We start from the raw sequence: 16,707 nt of genomic DNA, 5'->3' as shown, positions 1-16,707 counted from the left end.
ATCTCATATTTATTTTAATACTTTTGTTAAATTATATTACATTGAATTTTATGTTTGACTAAATAAAATAGATGAAAATCATTAATTATTTGCAAACTTATAATTTCTTCTTTAACTCATTTCTTTGACAACATTTATAAACAATAGAAATGTGTTTCCACGTGCAACCCTTTTTCTAGTTATATCAAATATATCCAGAATTTTCTCAACCTACAATTTCTCTTCCATATCCATCAAAATGGCAGGTTTGTCATAATTCATTTTAGTAGCCAAAACTTAAACTCGGTGGTGAGTAGTTTACCACAAAATAAACCCAATCAATGGAAAATCGAGGACCTCGTTCCCATGGCCAATGTAAGTACGAGCCTCAAAGAAAATTCGGTCAAGAACTTCCCGAGATTTGAAGTTATACAATCAAAAAAGGAACCAACGTTAATAGACTTCCGTAAGATATTGCCAAACGAGGCACAAACATTCCAAAGCTGTGTTAACTTAGAGGTTCTTCTTTTTGTCAATCGCTGTAACCTGCCGTTGCTTTTTCCTCCAGGCCGGCATCTTACCGGGGAACGCCCATCTCAATAACCTTTCCCACGTGTAACAAACTAAAAATGCAAGAAAAGCCCAGATTAGCAGCTTATTTCTTAATGATTTTGGCAGAGGGACTAACTTTAACCAGTCGTTCAAGTCCCTGAATAAATCAGAGGCAATTACTACAAAGAAGACAACTGCGGCCCCAAGGGCGTATAAAAACGGCCTGTTTTCAGATATACTCTTGTTGAAAGGATGGCCCATGTAGTTCACAGCAAATGTTGCCACCTGCAACATCATTCCCACCATGTAAGAAACTGTGTTCACGAGATTGGGATGGAACTCTGCATCGGGTTCGATACATTCATCTGGCATGTACTTCTCTGCCTCTTTCACTGATGAAATCAAGAAGAAAATGTGAACAGCAAACTGCCCGAGGAGGGAGAGGAATACATAGTAGCAGAAGATATTCGGATGAGGGCGCTCAGCAGAAAGGGTAGGAAGTGGGGAAGCATGCGAAATGAAGAGAAAAAAGGCGGCTGTGAAGACCCCACTGATCGTGGCTTGGACATCACCCAATTTCACGCCATCCAGGTACATAACGCTCAATACATAGGCAGTAGCGAGGCAGTTCAGTCCAAGTATCTTGAACATTTGGAGCGTAGTGACAAGAGTACTACGACCCTGGCGAATTATGTCAGTGGTAGGGGCAACTGAAGCATGCTTGGCAGTAAAAGGTGATGCCATTGAGGCATCCCCAAGCTTAACAACAGGGGCAGATCGACCATCACCTCCTTCTTCATTTAGCTCATTCATTATTTTCTTCAATTTTTTCCGCTGAATCTCGGCAGCTGTCAGATGCCGATTAGCAGCTTGGTTGCCAGTTGATTCCAACTTCGATATTGCCCGGCTCTTTGAAGCGTTTTCTCCATTTTCAATGGTTGACTTGGATTTTTTTGATTTGTCAGACTTTGCAATTTCATTTTTGGACGATGCTTCAGAAGCAGACTTGTCCTTTTGAGTCGGAGGTACTGCATTAAGCAGAGCCACTCCCACGTGTGCCTGTAAAAAACATCATTACGGCATCAAATTTTTTCTCATTTCTACAGTATTCTAAAAGGCCCTGCATAATTCAGCTTGAAGGGAAGCATCATCACTATGTAGTTACCCTATAATCCTAATTCAACCCAAAACAACAAACACAAAACTGCCTAGATTTGATTGTTACCCTATAATCCTACAAACTCCTAGTCATTTATCGAGAATCAAGATAGTCGCCTACAAACTTGGAGAAAGATTAGTAAGAGAAGGCATTCTTGAAACAATTTTTTTTTAATACTACCTGTAACCTAATTATGTATAGATATCAGTGAAAATAATTATGTATAGATATCAGTGAAAACTTTAATTCCATTCAATCCACCTCGTTCTTTGCCAACAATTGCATCCGACTGAAAAAAAAATAACTCTTCTTAACCTATCCTTGTTTTATACTTGCTAGTCACAAGTAATTGAAATCATATATCCATATCATGAATTTTTTTGTGCTCCAAAACTATGAAACAGAGAGAAGCTGAAAAATGTCTGCTTCATAGGAGAGTCGAACAAGGATATACCCTTGGCCATGGGATTGAAAACATGTGGTTAAGAAATCAGTGACATGGCCAAACTTATCTTCAAGCCATTGGCATTAAAAATTTGTAGATGACAGACATTGCTGGTGATGCCAACCATTTCCTCAAGAAAGAAATGATCCACTGAGTGGTAGCAATCATAGAAAATAAACGGACAAAGTTTTATTCATTTCACACGACTTCTGATCATTTTATACCTGTTTCAGAGCTCCAACATCATTGGTTCCATCACCACACATCAGGGTAACCCTTCCTACTGATCTAAAAGTCGTAATGATGAGTTCCTTTTGCTCAGGAGCCACCCGGGCAAACACCTGATGCATGTGAAACAAAGTTCAAGACAAACACAAAGTAGGAGGGGGAGAGAGATGTTTGATGTGGGTGCCGTGAGCAGCTACCTTAACGTATGGAATGACTTTCAAGATTGAAGAAGTTTGTTGAAGCATTTCAATGCAGTCACCACCAATGCAAAGATCATGAGCCTCAGATAGAGCTTCAACCTCATCCTCCCTGTTAAAAGAGTTAGAGAAGAAACGATTGAAACTGTGGAACAAAAAGAAGAGCAACTGGGCAAACTTCTCAGCATTGTCAGAAGTACGAGATTAAACTACATAACAAAAGGCACAAGCATCAATAAGAGAGGAAATTTAGCTAGTTTATCAGAGCTAAAAAGGAATTAGAACACAACAGGGGAAAAAAGAGAATCAGATCCAGGTAAGCTTGAAATTCTTCACAAAAAAAGTATTCATGCCTGTAAGCAATAATTTGCGTCTCATCTGGAGAAACCCATTCATATCCTTCATTACTTTTTGCACGGCCAAGAATTAGGGCAGGTTTTGAGATAATATTAACTTGTCCAGCAACATGGCAAGCTGTCAAAGCTTGATCTCCAGTAATCATCACCTGAAAAATAAACCAGAAAAAAAATTAACAAATTCTAATTGGTGCTATTTTCATAATTCTACGAATAGTCCCTGTTAAACTTCTAGTATATGTGGATGGAAATAGATCAGCCAAAGTAATCTGTTATCCAAAATCTGAAGATATAATTATTTCAGCTAAATCCAGTAGAATTTAAGAAAAATAAATTCCTCAGCAGGCTCACTTGTGACCTTTTATTTTCAAGTATCATTCAAAAAACAAAACAATTATAGAATGTTTTTGTTTTACTATTTCTTATTTCATTTCTCTTTCCAAGTAAGAATCTTCGCCCTTAATCAGGTGGCCAAAGTATGCCACAATTAATAGGACTACAACTGAATAGAAGGAAACAAGCAATTCCTGGGTCCTTGGCCTCCAAGATAAACATGGTTATTAAATGGAGCCTCCACAATTTACAGTAATTGGAATGGTTTGCAGCAGAATTTTAACTGACATTTGTATTTCAAGTAGAGACCATTAAACTGATACATGACAAAAAATTGTAAGTGAAGTTATGGATTTGTTGTGGTTGATTTGGCATACAAGACAAGCACATAAGACGTAATTTCCCATTGACACATTCCAGAAAACAGTCATCAGGCACTTCATCAAAGCTTATGCTGCCCAGAAAAATTGCATACTCACCACCATCATCAAACTTAAGTTCAAGTATTAATTAAATCAAGAACAGTTGTAATATAACTTGTCTGCAGTTAGAATAAGAAACAAAACTGCTCACCAAATCATGTGAAGAACTTTTTAATTCAGACAGCACTGAGGCTGAATCTCCACGGATAGGGCAATTAAAAACCTGATTTGCCAACGTAGGCATAGCACAGACAAACAAAAAATATAAACAAAGACATCCGCAAAAAGTGAAGAACAAAGTAATGAAGTTTTCTAAAATTTTATACATAAAACATATACGAGTATTTTTCTCTTTTGGGGCAAATGGTTGCGAGGATAAAAAAGTATAATGACAATTGATTACCGCAAAACCCGCGAAGGTAAGATCACTTTCTACCATGTCTCGTTCCAAGCTTCTTGCTTCACTAACCTTCAAACAAGTATGATATTTAGCAATAACTTAAATAAGAAAGAACCAAAAATAATCTTTATAGTGTGTGTGTGTGTGTGTGTGTGTGTGTGTGTGTGTGTGGTGGTGGTGGTGGGGTGGGGGTGGGGGGGGGGGGGGGTATATTAAGCACGTATAATAAGAAAATGCCACAGCCAACCAACTTACATGTGAAGAATGTAGTGTGAAAAGGAGTGAATATAGTTTAGCACTTATATTACTAGACAAATGCACAAGAACTGCACTTGGAAGTAGGGATGACAATGGGTCGGTTTCGGTTAGACTAGTCAGACAAATATATTCGCAATATTTTTTTATATTTTTAATTTTGAACATGTACATTTATACCATCGATTGAATAAAAAACCATCCAAAAAAACATCTATAGCACAATTTAAACCAACTATTAAAGACAAAAAATTTAATGCAAATCCAAAAATCCATATAAATTTAATTATATATAACCATAGAATCCCATATATAAGAAAATTTCAAAGGAGGAAATGGCATATTCATAATTGAGAGAATAATATTCACCTTAATGAAAATCAAATTGGGCAGGTTATTGCAAAACCAGTTAACCGACCCATACCCATCCGTGTACAAAAGTAGAATACCCATTGCCCGAACCATATCCATTTAACATTACCCAAACCCGACCCTACCTATTGTCATCCCTACTTGGAAGCCTTCTTATAGATATCAAATATAGAACCAATTCGTAGCTTTTGCGAATCAAATAATCAAAATTTTCAAATATTTTGGCAACTGTAAATTGATACTCAAATTAATTTCTGAATGTAATTTTCAAATATTTTGGCAACTGTAAATTGATACTCAAATTAATTTCTGAATGTAATTTTCAAACTGAATACACGAACTTCCATAAAACAAATTTTCAGGCAGGCAGCAGTAGTTTTATCAGCAATCTATTCACTTAAATTAATGAAAAACCCTTACTAACTTACATGCAAGGGTTAATTCAGTCATAAATAACATGGACGGTTCAGGCACAACCAGTCACTTAGATTCTTTTGCAAGAAACATTAATGAAACCACCAGTAGTGTATCCTTGCAATGCATCTACTATCAGGTGTTTGTATCATAGTTATCGACTCATCAACAAAACAAAAAAATTTCCAATATGATCATTATGCCCTTTCACATCTGACACACGCTATACAACAAATATTGGTTAGCATGCACCGACGTCACAAAGCTAGCACCAAAAATAGGCATAAAAGACTGCTATTAACAAGGGCAGAGTTCAAACATATTTCATTTTTACAAAAATACTCCGACATAAGAGGAGACCATCGATCAGTTTTTATCCTAAAAACAGGGCCCAATTCAGAAGTGGAGAAATCATGAAGGAAGATAGATATTCCCAATTTGCATGAAAACACTTATTTGCAAGCAAGAACAAATCTTATTTTCAGAAATACAGTGATTATTTCAAAAACTGAATTCTTACTGTCATATCTGGAAGAGTTTTGTATGCCAAAGCCAAAACACGAGATCCTTGTCGTGTGTGTTTCTTGTAGGTCTTAACATATGATTCTGGCACATCAACAAGTCTTTCTTGAATGGTTTCAGGGGCACCCTGAAATTGTCATTGGATGGAAAATTTTACATATTCTATGAATAAAAATAAAAAGTATACGAACAAGCCAACAGCGGTAAAAGTAAAAAAATGATGATCACCCATGACTGTTTTTGGGGGCTAAACAAAAGGGAGTGTAGTCTGCAGTAATATCCCATACAATAGCACCTTATCAAATGGCAATTAATTATCGGATGAATCTGAATTTCACTTAGATAAAGTATACTGAAAGATAGTTTACAGAATCAAAGTAAAAAAAAAATCATTAATTTCATAGAATTTTAAAGTCTTGATCTAAGAGAAAAATACAAGGGTTAATGCGCTATTTAGGTTTTTGAGTAAAAAAATCAAGAATATCTCTCATTCATTTTCTTGTTTCAAGTCATTATTCCAAATGAATAAAAGGCAATGAAAGGAAACACAAACATAACACAGAAAGGCTAGCTAGGCTATTCCCACCAGAAAAGTTTTATTTAACTTGATAGCTTAGCAAGATATCAGGTACACTTTTTTTTTGTGACATTGGTCTACACGTGTATAACCTGATTACTTTTCTAACAAGATTTGAGGGGTTATAAGCACGGCACCAGCAGTTTTAAGGCCGTTATTACACAAAATCCCAGAACCCCCTCAGCACTGCTCAAAGTTATGTCACAGAAAATAAAAAGAAAATCAGGCTCAAGGACTTCATTCGTCCCGGATGTTGTTCAGCTGCTATGTTTCATACAAGAAACAAAAAATGAAAAGATCAGGCTCGACAGTTTCATGAACCTATATGTAGTAGCAATTTTCTTGAATGGTCTTCTTCTAATTCAAACGGGACACGATAAAATGATATGCAAATACCAATTGGTTTGAAATTGATTAGATGTTGCTACATGGCCCACATCCAAGTTTAGATGGTTGGTAATGGAGATGAAAGTTTTCAACATGGGAAAGCATCTATTCTCTTATACATGCTAGCATTTCGCCTTAGCATTTCCTGTTTTGCAAGAGTCCCCAAGTGAAAACTCAACCTGATGCATATGGATATGAAATTTCATGCAGGGATAGGCAATTTCAACTCCAAATTTATTGGTTAGTCTGAAAGCTGTAAGATTAATAATGTCCAAATTATACTCTTTCAACATATACCATACCTTCACAAATGAAACAAATTGCTCCTGAACACGAACAACAACTGCCATTCTTTTTAGATAAGATGCAAAGTGGTGTCTTTGTACAATCTGGACAGTATTGCCACCTCCCCTGTAATGTTTTCAAACCAGATAATTACATAAAGTAGATAAATACGTTCATGCAATATTTTTTCGCAGATTTTACAATCATAGGAAACATACACATGCAACACATATCCATTCCCCATGTATGAAACATTTATCAAGAGTAAATTTTACACAATAAATCAAAAGACCTTTGATTGACAAAGAAGAACGTAGAAGTAGGGAATATCTGAATTTCCATCATTAAACCAAAAGCAAGAACTTTCACAAACCGTGAGCTACTTAATCAACGATAATAATGACATCTGATATAAGTTCACATCCTACGAGGTAACAACCATCCAGCCAACCCTTGGTATCTTAATTATTCCCATTCAATCCAAAGAAGCGTCTCATTTCACGACCACTGAAAAGCAAAGAAATTTCAACACTCACCCACGTAGAATACAGATACCGTAAAGATAATATTTTTCACATATCACTATATTACAGAACATATTTTATAACAAAAATTTGAAGCACGAGTTCCAGTAACATTAATATAATTTCAACGCCATGAAAGACATCAGGAATGATTCTCCTATCTATCTAAACACAGTGCTAAAGTTTTTTCCAAATACTAGGTTCAAATCAATTTACTAATACACACTTAGATCTCACCCACTTAACAAAGAAAATCCAAACTTGATGTCTACTCGTGGAGAGCCAAGGTATATCTGATAATTTGCTATCTTGAAAAATACACATAAAAATCACAAAGGATAAAAATGAATATACAGAAGAATTGAAAAAAAAATTGGCAAATTCCAACTACCACCATCGTGAAATATCGGAATAGCATAAAATCCCTTCCGCTAAATTAAAGGTCTTTTACAGCCATGTGTTTGAAAAAAATAGCACATTTACCTCATTTGCTGGGGATTTTACGCCTGATTTTTAAAATAGCGAGGTTTTAAAAGACGATTAATTTCATATAAGTGGTTGTGTTTTTTAGATTTTCACATTGGTGCTGCTAGATGCTATTTGCCCCAAAAATTTATTACTAGTAATTTTTTTTTTGGAAAATCAATTATCGATTAAAACAACTTGGCGTACTTTTTTGGAGTGGCCTTTTCATCTGATTTGTAGGTCCACTCAATTCCTTTCAGTGCTGCCTTCTCAAGAGGATCACCAACCTACATCCAATTGTGGATAAAAATGTCACCATATGATACAGGGTTCAGCAAGATGGCAAGGACAAGCTTAAACTCTTTAAACCAGGGATAAGTAATATGGGTTCAGACCAATATTATAAAGCTGGTTGGCCAGAATCAAATGCTTAACGTCAAGTAGACCAAGAAAGCAAATTCTTCCAAGTTCTAACAGATTTTTCCCTTTCTTTGTCCCTTAAGAAACACTTTGCTTTCTTGCAAAATAAGTGATTATTATTAATCGACTCCTTTGAAGCCCCACTCAAAGAGGGACACCACATTTTTCCTGTACTCTTGTGAGCATGGGTGGGGAGGGTTTGAAAAACTAACTCAATGGAACATTTTCTATCCATTTAGACATAAATGGTAATAGCTGAAAAATCTCTCTTGTCTGGTATTTCTACCCCTACTTTCTTCCACTCGAATCTTTTATTGCCCTCTCTCTCCATACATCCACAGAAAATAATTTAAGTTGTGAATATTTTTAACAAAAGTTATGAATATCTTTACACTGAAGATTTAACTATAGCGCAAATTATGCAGATTACACTAACACAATAATATATAAATCAATAATGATTATATCAATCAAAACATCACAAGGTAGTAAAGTAGCAAGACACGGTATTATACCAGTTTATTGTCCACAAATACCAAAGCATGGCAAGAAGCAAGTATTTCCAGAGTGCGATCAGACACTTTGGACATTTCAGTTATTAAGTCTTCACTGTCTATCAAACCACCAACTCCTGAAAACTCCTGGAGATAAAAAAATTATTTAAAAGGATAGGGATCAAACAACAAGTAGGTGCATTAGACCTTGAGCTGCCTAACCATGTCATCAGATGTTAGCGTCCCAGTCTTGTCAAAACAGCACATATCAACCTGCAGAAGGGAAACAACAAACTGTGCTGAAGACTAACAATATAGAAAAGCAAATGGAATATCCTATCCACAAGAAAATTAAACACAAACATCAAGAGAGTTACTAACAAAAAGACCAGCATTCAGTTTATTAGTTCAATCAGACAATTAAAAGAATCACTTCAAAATACACCATCTTCGTCAAGGGGAATTTAACAATGTATATCAAACAAGATCGAACATTAAAATCTCACCTTTCCAGCAAATGGGATTCTAAACGGTTCTGTGCAGTATATCCCAAGTCGTGCTAGTGCAATCAATGAAGTATTAACGGCAATTGAAAGCTCCATAGGCAGTTCAGGTGGGATCACAGAAGTAATAATTAATGAACAACTCAGAAGAAGCTTGTATCTACTCCTTGTTGGATCCTCAAGCCCCTATACACGAGCTCCATTTGATCATCCAACCAGAGCAATAATCTCAATTATAATATGTCCAGAATCCAGATATAATAATCTTGTAGAACAGGGTCTCTATAGAAATCTGTTGTACCTTCTTAAGAACATATCCAGCAGCTATCAAAGCAAATACCACTAAGAACAAGATAAAGAACCCGCTTTCCCAGCTATTTGCTGTAACCTACAGCATAAAATTATAAAACATAAAGCATGTACAAACAATAGATCAGCTCAAGACATTCAGAGAGCACCAATGAGATTTCAAATCCTTACTCTCTCAGTAGAAAATAATATCGTGCGCATTAGCTTCCCTTGACTTGTTTCAAATCCAGTTCTGAGAACAACTGCCAAGCAGCCACCATCAGGGGCTTTCAAATGAAATGTCTGTCCAAAGAAGACAAAAAGAAAGAGCCAATTGTAAAGATTTAGGCTCCTGGAATGTTAACAGCAAGCCAAGCAGTATTTCATATTTTTTTTCTTTTTTATTTTTAGGGGATTGAGGTTTTCTTTGCGGGTGGGAACCTTGTCTGCTGTATGCTGTAATATTTTTGTGCCACCAAAAAGAACATGTGCTTTATCTCGTCTAGCTGATAGTTTCTCATTCATTCCTCTACCCATTACTGAAACCTGAAAAATATATACGTTGGTTCATTAATATGAACAATTAAGAAGTGAATAAAGAAGGTAAAAGCCAAACAAGTACAATCTATGTAAATTTAATACTAGATGATCATTGCTGGCTCCAAACTCTCGCCCAACCACATAGCTGCCACTCTTGAGAACAAGAGAAGAATTTTAAAAAATTATTAGTAGCATCCAAACAATTTTCATGTGGGCAATAGTCCAGCTTATTACTTTTATGAGTGCATTCCACCAACTCCTACGGCCCCATTTCGATAATACTCAGAAATAATTATCATATTACAAGTGCTGTGGATAATTACAGATTTTTAGGAATATTAAGAAATAAAAAAAAACGAAAAAGATCAAAGCGACTAATAAAACCTCACGTCCTCACCTTCCATTGGGGAGTAGACTCCCCAGTTAGAATAGCTTCATTTACAATAGCACTTCCAGCTAAAATTAGCATGTCTGCAGGTACCGACTTGTCTTCTCCATTCGTACCAGTTGAGCGCCCAATAGACACAACATCCCCAGGTAGCAGTTCTGTCCCAGAGAGTTTAACCCACCTAATTATCAAAAGTAAAGGAGATTCCAGCATTTACATAATGCATAGTAAAATAACGAAGGAGCAAATATTTTTTTATTTGAGTGACGTACTTCCCACACCGATAAACCATCAAAATCTGAGTATCCACTTTCACTCGTCTAAGCTCAGTCAGGGTCTTCAAACGGCTTTTTGCCATTGTTGACTCAAACATAAACAGCATGAAGAGAGTGAACAAACTGTAGTACCAATATTCATCTAAACACCATAGACCCACGCAGAAAACCTAAAAATGCAATTAATGATGCCATATATTAGAAAAGCACTCAGTAAGTAGTAGTGGTTACGTTAAAATTCAAAAAGAAGTATTGCACAACTCAAAAGAACAAGAGGAATCAAAATTATGGGTGGGCCGAAATACCGAAATACCGAAAAACCGTACCCAAAAAAATACCGAACTTACCGAAAAAATCGGTATACCGAACATTTCGGTACGGTACGAAATTTTCGATATCGGTATCGGTATGAAATATTTTTTTTCGGTATTTCGGTATATACCGAAATACCGAAAATAATTTTTTATTATTATTATTTTTTTAAATTTAAGTTCGGTATACCGAAAAAATGTCGGTATACCGACAAAATTTTCGGTGTCGGTACGGTACCGGTATGAAATTTTTCCATACCGAAAATTCGGTATACCGAATTTTCGGTATCGGTATGGAAAAATTCCATACCGATATTTTCGGTACGGTATACGGTACCGTAGTTCGGTATGGTATACCGTACTATACCCACCCCTAATCAAGATTATATCATATCGAATCAATGTTGTAATGGCGGGAGGCGGTGGTGGCGGTTGAACTTTTTTAGCAATATAATACGATCTAGACAAAGTGCAAATAAATTTATAAATGCAAATTAAAAACAAAATTAACGTGGTGACTGATGACGGCGGCTGCTAGAGGCGGTTTGAGGCATGTGGTGGCTGATGATGATGGACAGTTGAAACCAAAAGTAAATACAAAAGAGACTAACATATGTTTTTATATTTGGTGTTTTTTAATTGATTGACTTTGACACGTTTTAAAAATTATTTGACTTTGAAAGCTGACTAGGATTTTAAAATCATTGACCACCTCGGCCGTCTGCTCGCCCACCTCGTCACTTGCTCGCTGGCCAGATAGCCTCAGACCTCCAATAGAGACCGCCTTAGACAAAGACAAGGCGGTCGAGGGCCGCCTAGACGCTCGAGCGCCATTAGAACATGTCGAATTAAAATTTTAAAATAGTAACAAACCTGAAATACAAAAAATGGCTCCATGCATTGCTCCTTCATCAATTTCGGGAAAGTGGGTTGAGGATATTCGAATCTGCATTCAGTGTATATTTTAAAACAGAACGAATATAAATGATATGCACGTGATTCCTATCCCAGCTCAAGAAGCCACTGTCAAATATATTACAAAGTAACAACACCATATTAATAAATTAACATGATGTGCAATGTCCCTAGTAAATTTTAGACATTGTCACGATATCCATATCAGATGATTATATGTACCGTGAGACGCCATCTTTAACCTCGTGAATGGCGGCACAAGAAACTCTTAAGAAACTACAATCTAAAATTAGAAACAGCATGCACACAGTTCTTTGAAATCCAAGCAGTCTGTTACTATTGTAAGCATTGAAACATAATGCTTCAAAATTTCTGTAAAATTTCAGCATATTGAATTGAAGCAAAAGAGGAAATTCCAAATTAAATTTTGACATCATGAGTTCTCACAGCAAAAAGACAAGTCCAACTCGATTGAACATAAATGGAAGCAACTTACACATTCCTTCCCCATTTCTCGGTGGCGGCCAAAACTTTAGCTTCAGTTCCATAGCCAGTATTTTTGAGATAATACCCCATTGTTTCCTTGGAAGGATAAGGAAGTTTAGAAAAAGTATTTTTCTCATTTGAGTAAATAAACCGCTGCTTCCTAAAGTCAAAGTAGATCTCTTCCATATCAACGGATGCAGAAGAAGCTGCCATCTAAAGAACATAAATTATTGATTAGATTTAGGTGGAAAGGACGATAAAAATTTTGCATGACTGCTGATTTTCTATAGAAGGTAGCTACTAAAGAAATATCACTATTCAAGTTGAACAAACAAACCAATGAACACGACACCCATTTGATGACAAGTTTGAAGTGGTGATTTTTTAGAAGGTAAATTGCAGTATAACGACGACGACGACGACGACGACGAGGAGGAGGATGAGGATGATGAGAGAGATAACAAATGATGTGACTGAAGATACTTATTGTATGTTCCATAGTTATTTAGGGTGCAAGGGTACCTTGGAGCCAGAGACGCACAAGGCGCAACACAAAGTGCACGCTTTATCGAAGGAAAGCGCATTTAAGATAATTTTAAAATTCAATATATATAAAGTGATTTATACTATAATATTATATAAATTACATATTTTTCACAAAGATAACAAACATTATAAATAAAAAGTTCACTAATAGATAATGTAACGTAAATCATAATAAAAAAAATTAATCATTTAAAGTTCATTAGTAAATCATCAATTCATAATATATTAAAAAAATTCAAATATCTAAATCATCAAATTCTTGTTCAACGTCTGCAACTATATCGTCGTCGTCGTCATCCAAAACAATGATGAGTCATGAGTGTAGAAGAAATTAGATTAAAAGTTTGTATAAAGAATTACACTATCATCTAAATCAACAAATTATTTATCGTCCTACTTAACTATCATCATCATCGTAAAAGAAAGAAGATTACAGTAAAAGTTTGAATAAATGACTTATGAAATTTCTGTTAAAAAAATCTTGCATAAATGAGCAACAATAGGGTTTTTTTAATCATTAAATAGCCACGGACTTTGTTAATGAGCTTCAAAATTGGTTGAGTTCGAGTTAATTTTTATTCACCTACAAAATATCAGTCCGCTTCTTTAAAGTGCACGATTTTGCGCCTCTCGTAGCCTCGCGTCTAGGCAGAGGCGCACGCTTTAAGCGCGCTTGTTTCAAGTGCTTCGCCTAGGTAATAACCCAGGCGCAATGGGTGCGCCTGGCTGGGCCTGTCGCCAAGGCGCAGCCAGCGCACGCTTTTAATAACTATACTATGTTCTAACATAGCCATACCCTGCAATGAATGCATAGAGTCAATTTAACACCTATCATGTGTCAGTGTGTGTTGTCATACTTATTGTTACAGCACGATCCCTTCTTGTGGACACATCAATTGGTTCTATTTGAACGATACAGAAAAAGGAAAGATAATTACGCATTACAATAACCATTCGCAGTTTTATAATCAATTAAAGAATTTAATAAACAGAATTGTCACCACTTACAAGCACCCAAAAACAGTAGGCTCTAATTTTACCATTCAAAAATTTTCCCAACGATAGAAAACACAAAAAATTAAATTATATGATTGAACAAATTATTCTTAATACAAAATATCTAACTTTAATCAGAGTAAAGTCATGTTTAGAAAGCCAGAGAAGAGAAATTGCAAGTGCCTTCATTTTCCACGCACATGCGTCCATACATTTTATTTGCATGCAGAGACATTAGCATATATTGAATCTTCTATGTTAGCATATATTGAAACTTGCTGCCAGCTCATTTAAGTACACATTTGTTTAATATAGAGCCCTTTTACAAAGTAAGAACATGACTTATAACAAAGCCAATTAATATGGTGTAACTGATCTGGTATATAGAAAGTATAGCTTGAGAATTATCAAATACCATCTATTGAGACTTGAGAGACTAGGTAATAAGGAGCAACATGGTGAAAAAAAATTAAAATAAAAAATGGCTTCCAGTCTTGCAAGAGCATTCAAAACAGTTGTTGCGAAAGCGAGGAGAGTAGTCCAACCTTCTGACAATGAAGGGTCACCACTTCTTTGGAGCCAGAAAATTTAGCTGGAGTAATTTTGCAAGCATCGGCATGATGAATGTCCTTAACCTGCCATAGAAGCAGTCATAAAACCTACTATTCAAACATACTGAGTCATTAGTTAAAGCACGATAAAACAGCTTCAACCAACAGTACTATACAAGTCAATATGACAGAAAATGGAGATGCACGTTATAGTATAGATGTTTATGAAACATGTTAATCCAAACTAAGGCCTTTGGAATCCCATTTTTGATACGTAATTCTATGAAGCAAGTTACCAAATAAACTGAAGTTCAAAGTCATTTAACCGGAAACAATTAAGAATGTGTGAGAAAAATTACAGAAACATTGGCAAATTAACGAATTTTGTACAATGCAGTCATCTGGCATCAGAAATGGTATGCACTACATTATAAACTAATCTAGGAAAATTTCCAAACACCAAATAGATTGGGAACATGGATGTTAATTATATCTAAATTGTTGCAGCATGTGTGTTTTACAAGAATTACCTGAAGACCGGCCAATTTTCTGGACCTCACTTTTGAAATTTATTTGTCCTTTAGGACATGAAATTAAGCAGATCATCTGCACCTTTCTAATTGTAGGTGAAGAATAAATACCTAATATTAATGTCTTGCCCAACCGTATGCAAATATAACTAAACAAAACAATGTAACCAAAAATTTATTCATATACTTTAAACTTAATAAATTTGAGATTCAAGCAGTTTATATATATACAGCTGAGTCTTATCAGTAACCACCAGAACTCCCCCCAATTAGGAACCACATTCGAATTTATTAGAACTTTCTACTTTCAAATTCACAACTAAAAATGGAAAGATCCCCGCTTGTAGATATTTTGAATATTGGAATATACCATAAATATAGTAATACTATAAACCTGACCAAGTAATTAAACACTAGCACGTCAGCTAGCACAACTAAAAGCTTCTTTTTCATTATCTGACCTTTGCCTCACTATTCCACCCTCTGAAGAACTCCGTGCCAATCCAAACAATTCCAATCAACCATATGTACAGCGAATAAAAGCTTTTAAGAACAAACAACCATAAGAAACCATTAACATATCCCATAGAAAGTACTTGCCAACTCTCAACCACTTTTCTCTAATGGATGAAACAAAATATAGCGACAGGGACAATTTAAAAGAGAGCTGAAACAGGGAGAATGTCAGTGGACCAAGCAAAAATATGTTGGAGCGCACAAAACGTACCTTAGAGTACTGAACGAAGCATTTGAAATCCACGGACCAAACCGTGAACAAGAATACAAGAATATGAAATGCTCCAATGCAGCCCAAAACTATCGAAGCATCCCCAAAATCCAAGCTTGGGACCACAGCTAAAGGCCACACGCCATAAAGAACTGCAAATGGCCACAAATCCAATTGCCACGCCCAATGCCTTCTTCGCAGCAAATCAACAGTATCCACCACTTTTCCGCCAACATGAAACCTTGACATCACGATTCTTCCGTTGCTTCTACTTCAAATTTTCTACGATTTCAAAAGAAATAGAAAATCAAAGAATTAACCAATAGAAAACTATTCATGAGATTTTGTCTTCAGTAAATTATTTGGAAAAATTCCTACAAGCGTTGCAACTTTGTATCTTCACCTTCACTTTTTTCTTAAAATATATACTTTACGCTTTCGTAACGAGAACAACAAAGCAACCCATTGATTCGAACACAAAATAACTCGTGGGAAAAAATTCCTAAGACAGAAGAAGAAGGAATCAGCGAACCTGTTGCCAGAGGAGAGCGGGGGGCTCCGCGTTTGAAGGATGATTGATCGAGCAGCCCTAGAGGAGGTCTTCAACTGAGTGGTGGTGTTATTGGAGGAAGCTGAGGTATTTTTATATGAACTAACTAAAGTAAAATAAAATTAATTTTCATTAAAATTGATTCCAAAAATGAAAACTTTATTTTTGGCCAAAAAATGAAAATTCCGCATATTTTTGCCTTTCGGGTAGCACAGTCGAACTGGCCAGCGGGTGGGGGTGGACGGGCAGGGACCTCTGGAGCCCATCACCATTAGATCCGGCGGTTCAACTTGTAAAATAGACAAATTTTTATCT

At 35.8% G+C, this 16,707-nt stretch overlaps 1 protein-coding gene across 1 annotated transcript; it reads right to left on the bottom strand.

The window, feature by feature from the left end:
• Positions 1-276: 276 nt before the first annotated feature.
• On the bottom strand, positions 277-16,518 carry LOC142525151 (putative manganese-transporting ATPase PDR2). Its single transcript, XM_075629325.1, has 22 exons — positions 16,375-16,518; positions 15,843-16,124; positions 14,580-14,669; positions 12,503-12,705; positions 11,965-12,037; positions 10,778-10,950; positions 10,515-10,686; positions 10,019-10,123; positions 9,770-9,880; positions 9,591-9,677; positions 9,293-9,475; positions 9,009-9,059; positions 8,808-8,933; positions 8,080-8,159; positions 6,901-7,009; positions 5,633-5,761; positions 4,075-4,140; positions 3,823-3,894; positions 2,914-3,065; positions 2,561-2,672; positions 2,360-2,476; positions 277-1,590 (listed from the first exon to the last, which is right to left on the bottom strand). The coding sequence occupies exons 2-22, from the start codon at positions 16,089-16,091 to the stop codon at positions 493-495; spliced, it is 3,558 nt and encodes a 1,185-aa protein (XP_075485440.1). The 5' UTR covers positions 16,092-16,124; positions 16,375-16,518; the 3' UTR covers positions 277-492.
• Between the last annotated feature and the right edge of the window lie 189 nt (positions 16,519-16,707).

This window comes from Primulina tabacum, chromosome 14, assembly GCF_025594145.1.
Source record: "Primulina tabacum isolate GXHZ01 chromosome 14, ASM2559414v2, whole genome shotgun sequence".
NCBI classification, from domain to species: Eukaryota; Viridiplantae; Streptophyta; class Magnoliopsida; order Lamiales; family Gesneriaceae; genus Primulina; species Primulina tabacum.
The sequence above is the reverse complement of the archived record's forward strand: the minus strand, read 5'-3'. Positions and strand labels throughout refer to the sequence as shown.

Excerpts from the sequence above, each read along its gene's own strand:
- LOC142525151 (XM_075629325.1), bottom strand. The coding sequence starts at position 16,091 with ATGTCAAGGTTTCATGTTGGCGGAAAAGTGGTGGATACTGTTGATTTG. Across the intron at positions 9,881-10,018 it reads TACAGCATACAGCAGACAAG|ACATTTCATTTGAAAGCCCC; the intron begins GTTCCCACCCGC and ends TTCTTTGGACAG. Across the intron at positions 8,160-8,807 it reads TATTTGTGGACAATAAACTG|GTTGGTGATCCTCTTGAGAA; the intron begins GTATAATACCGT and ends AATTGGATGTAG.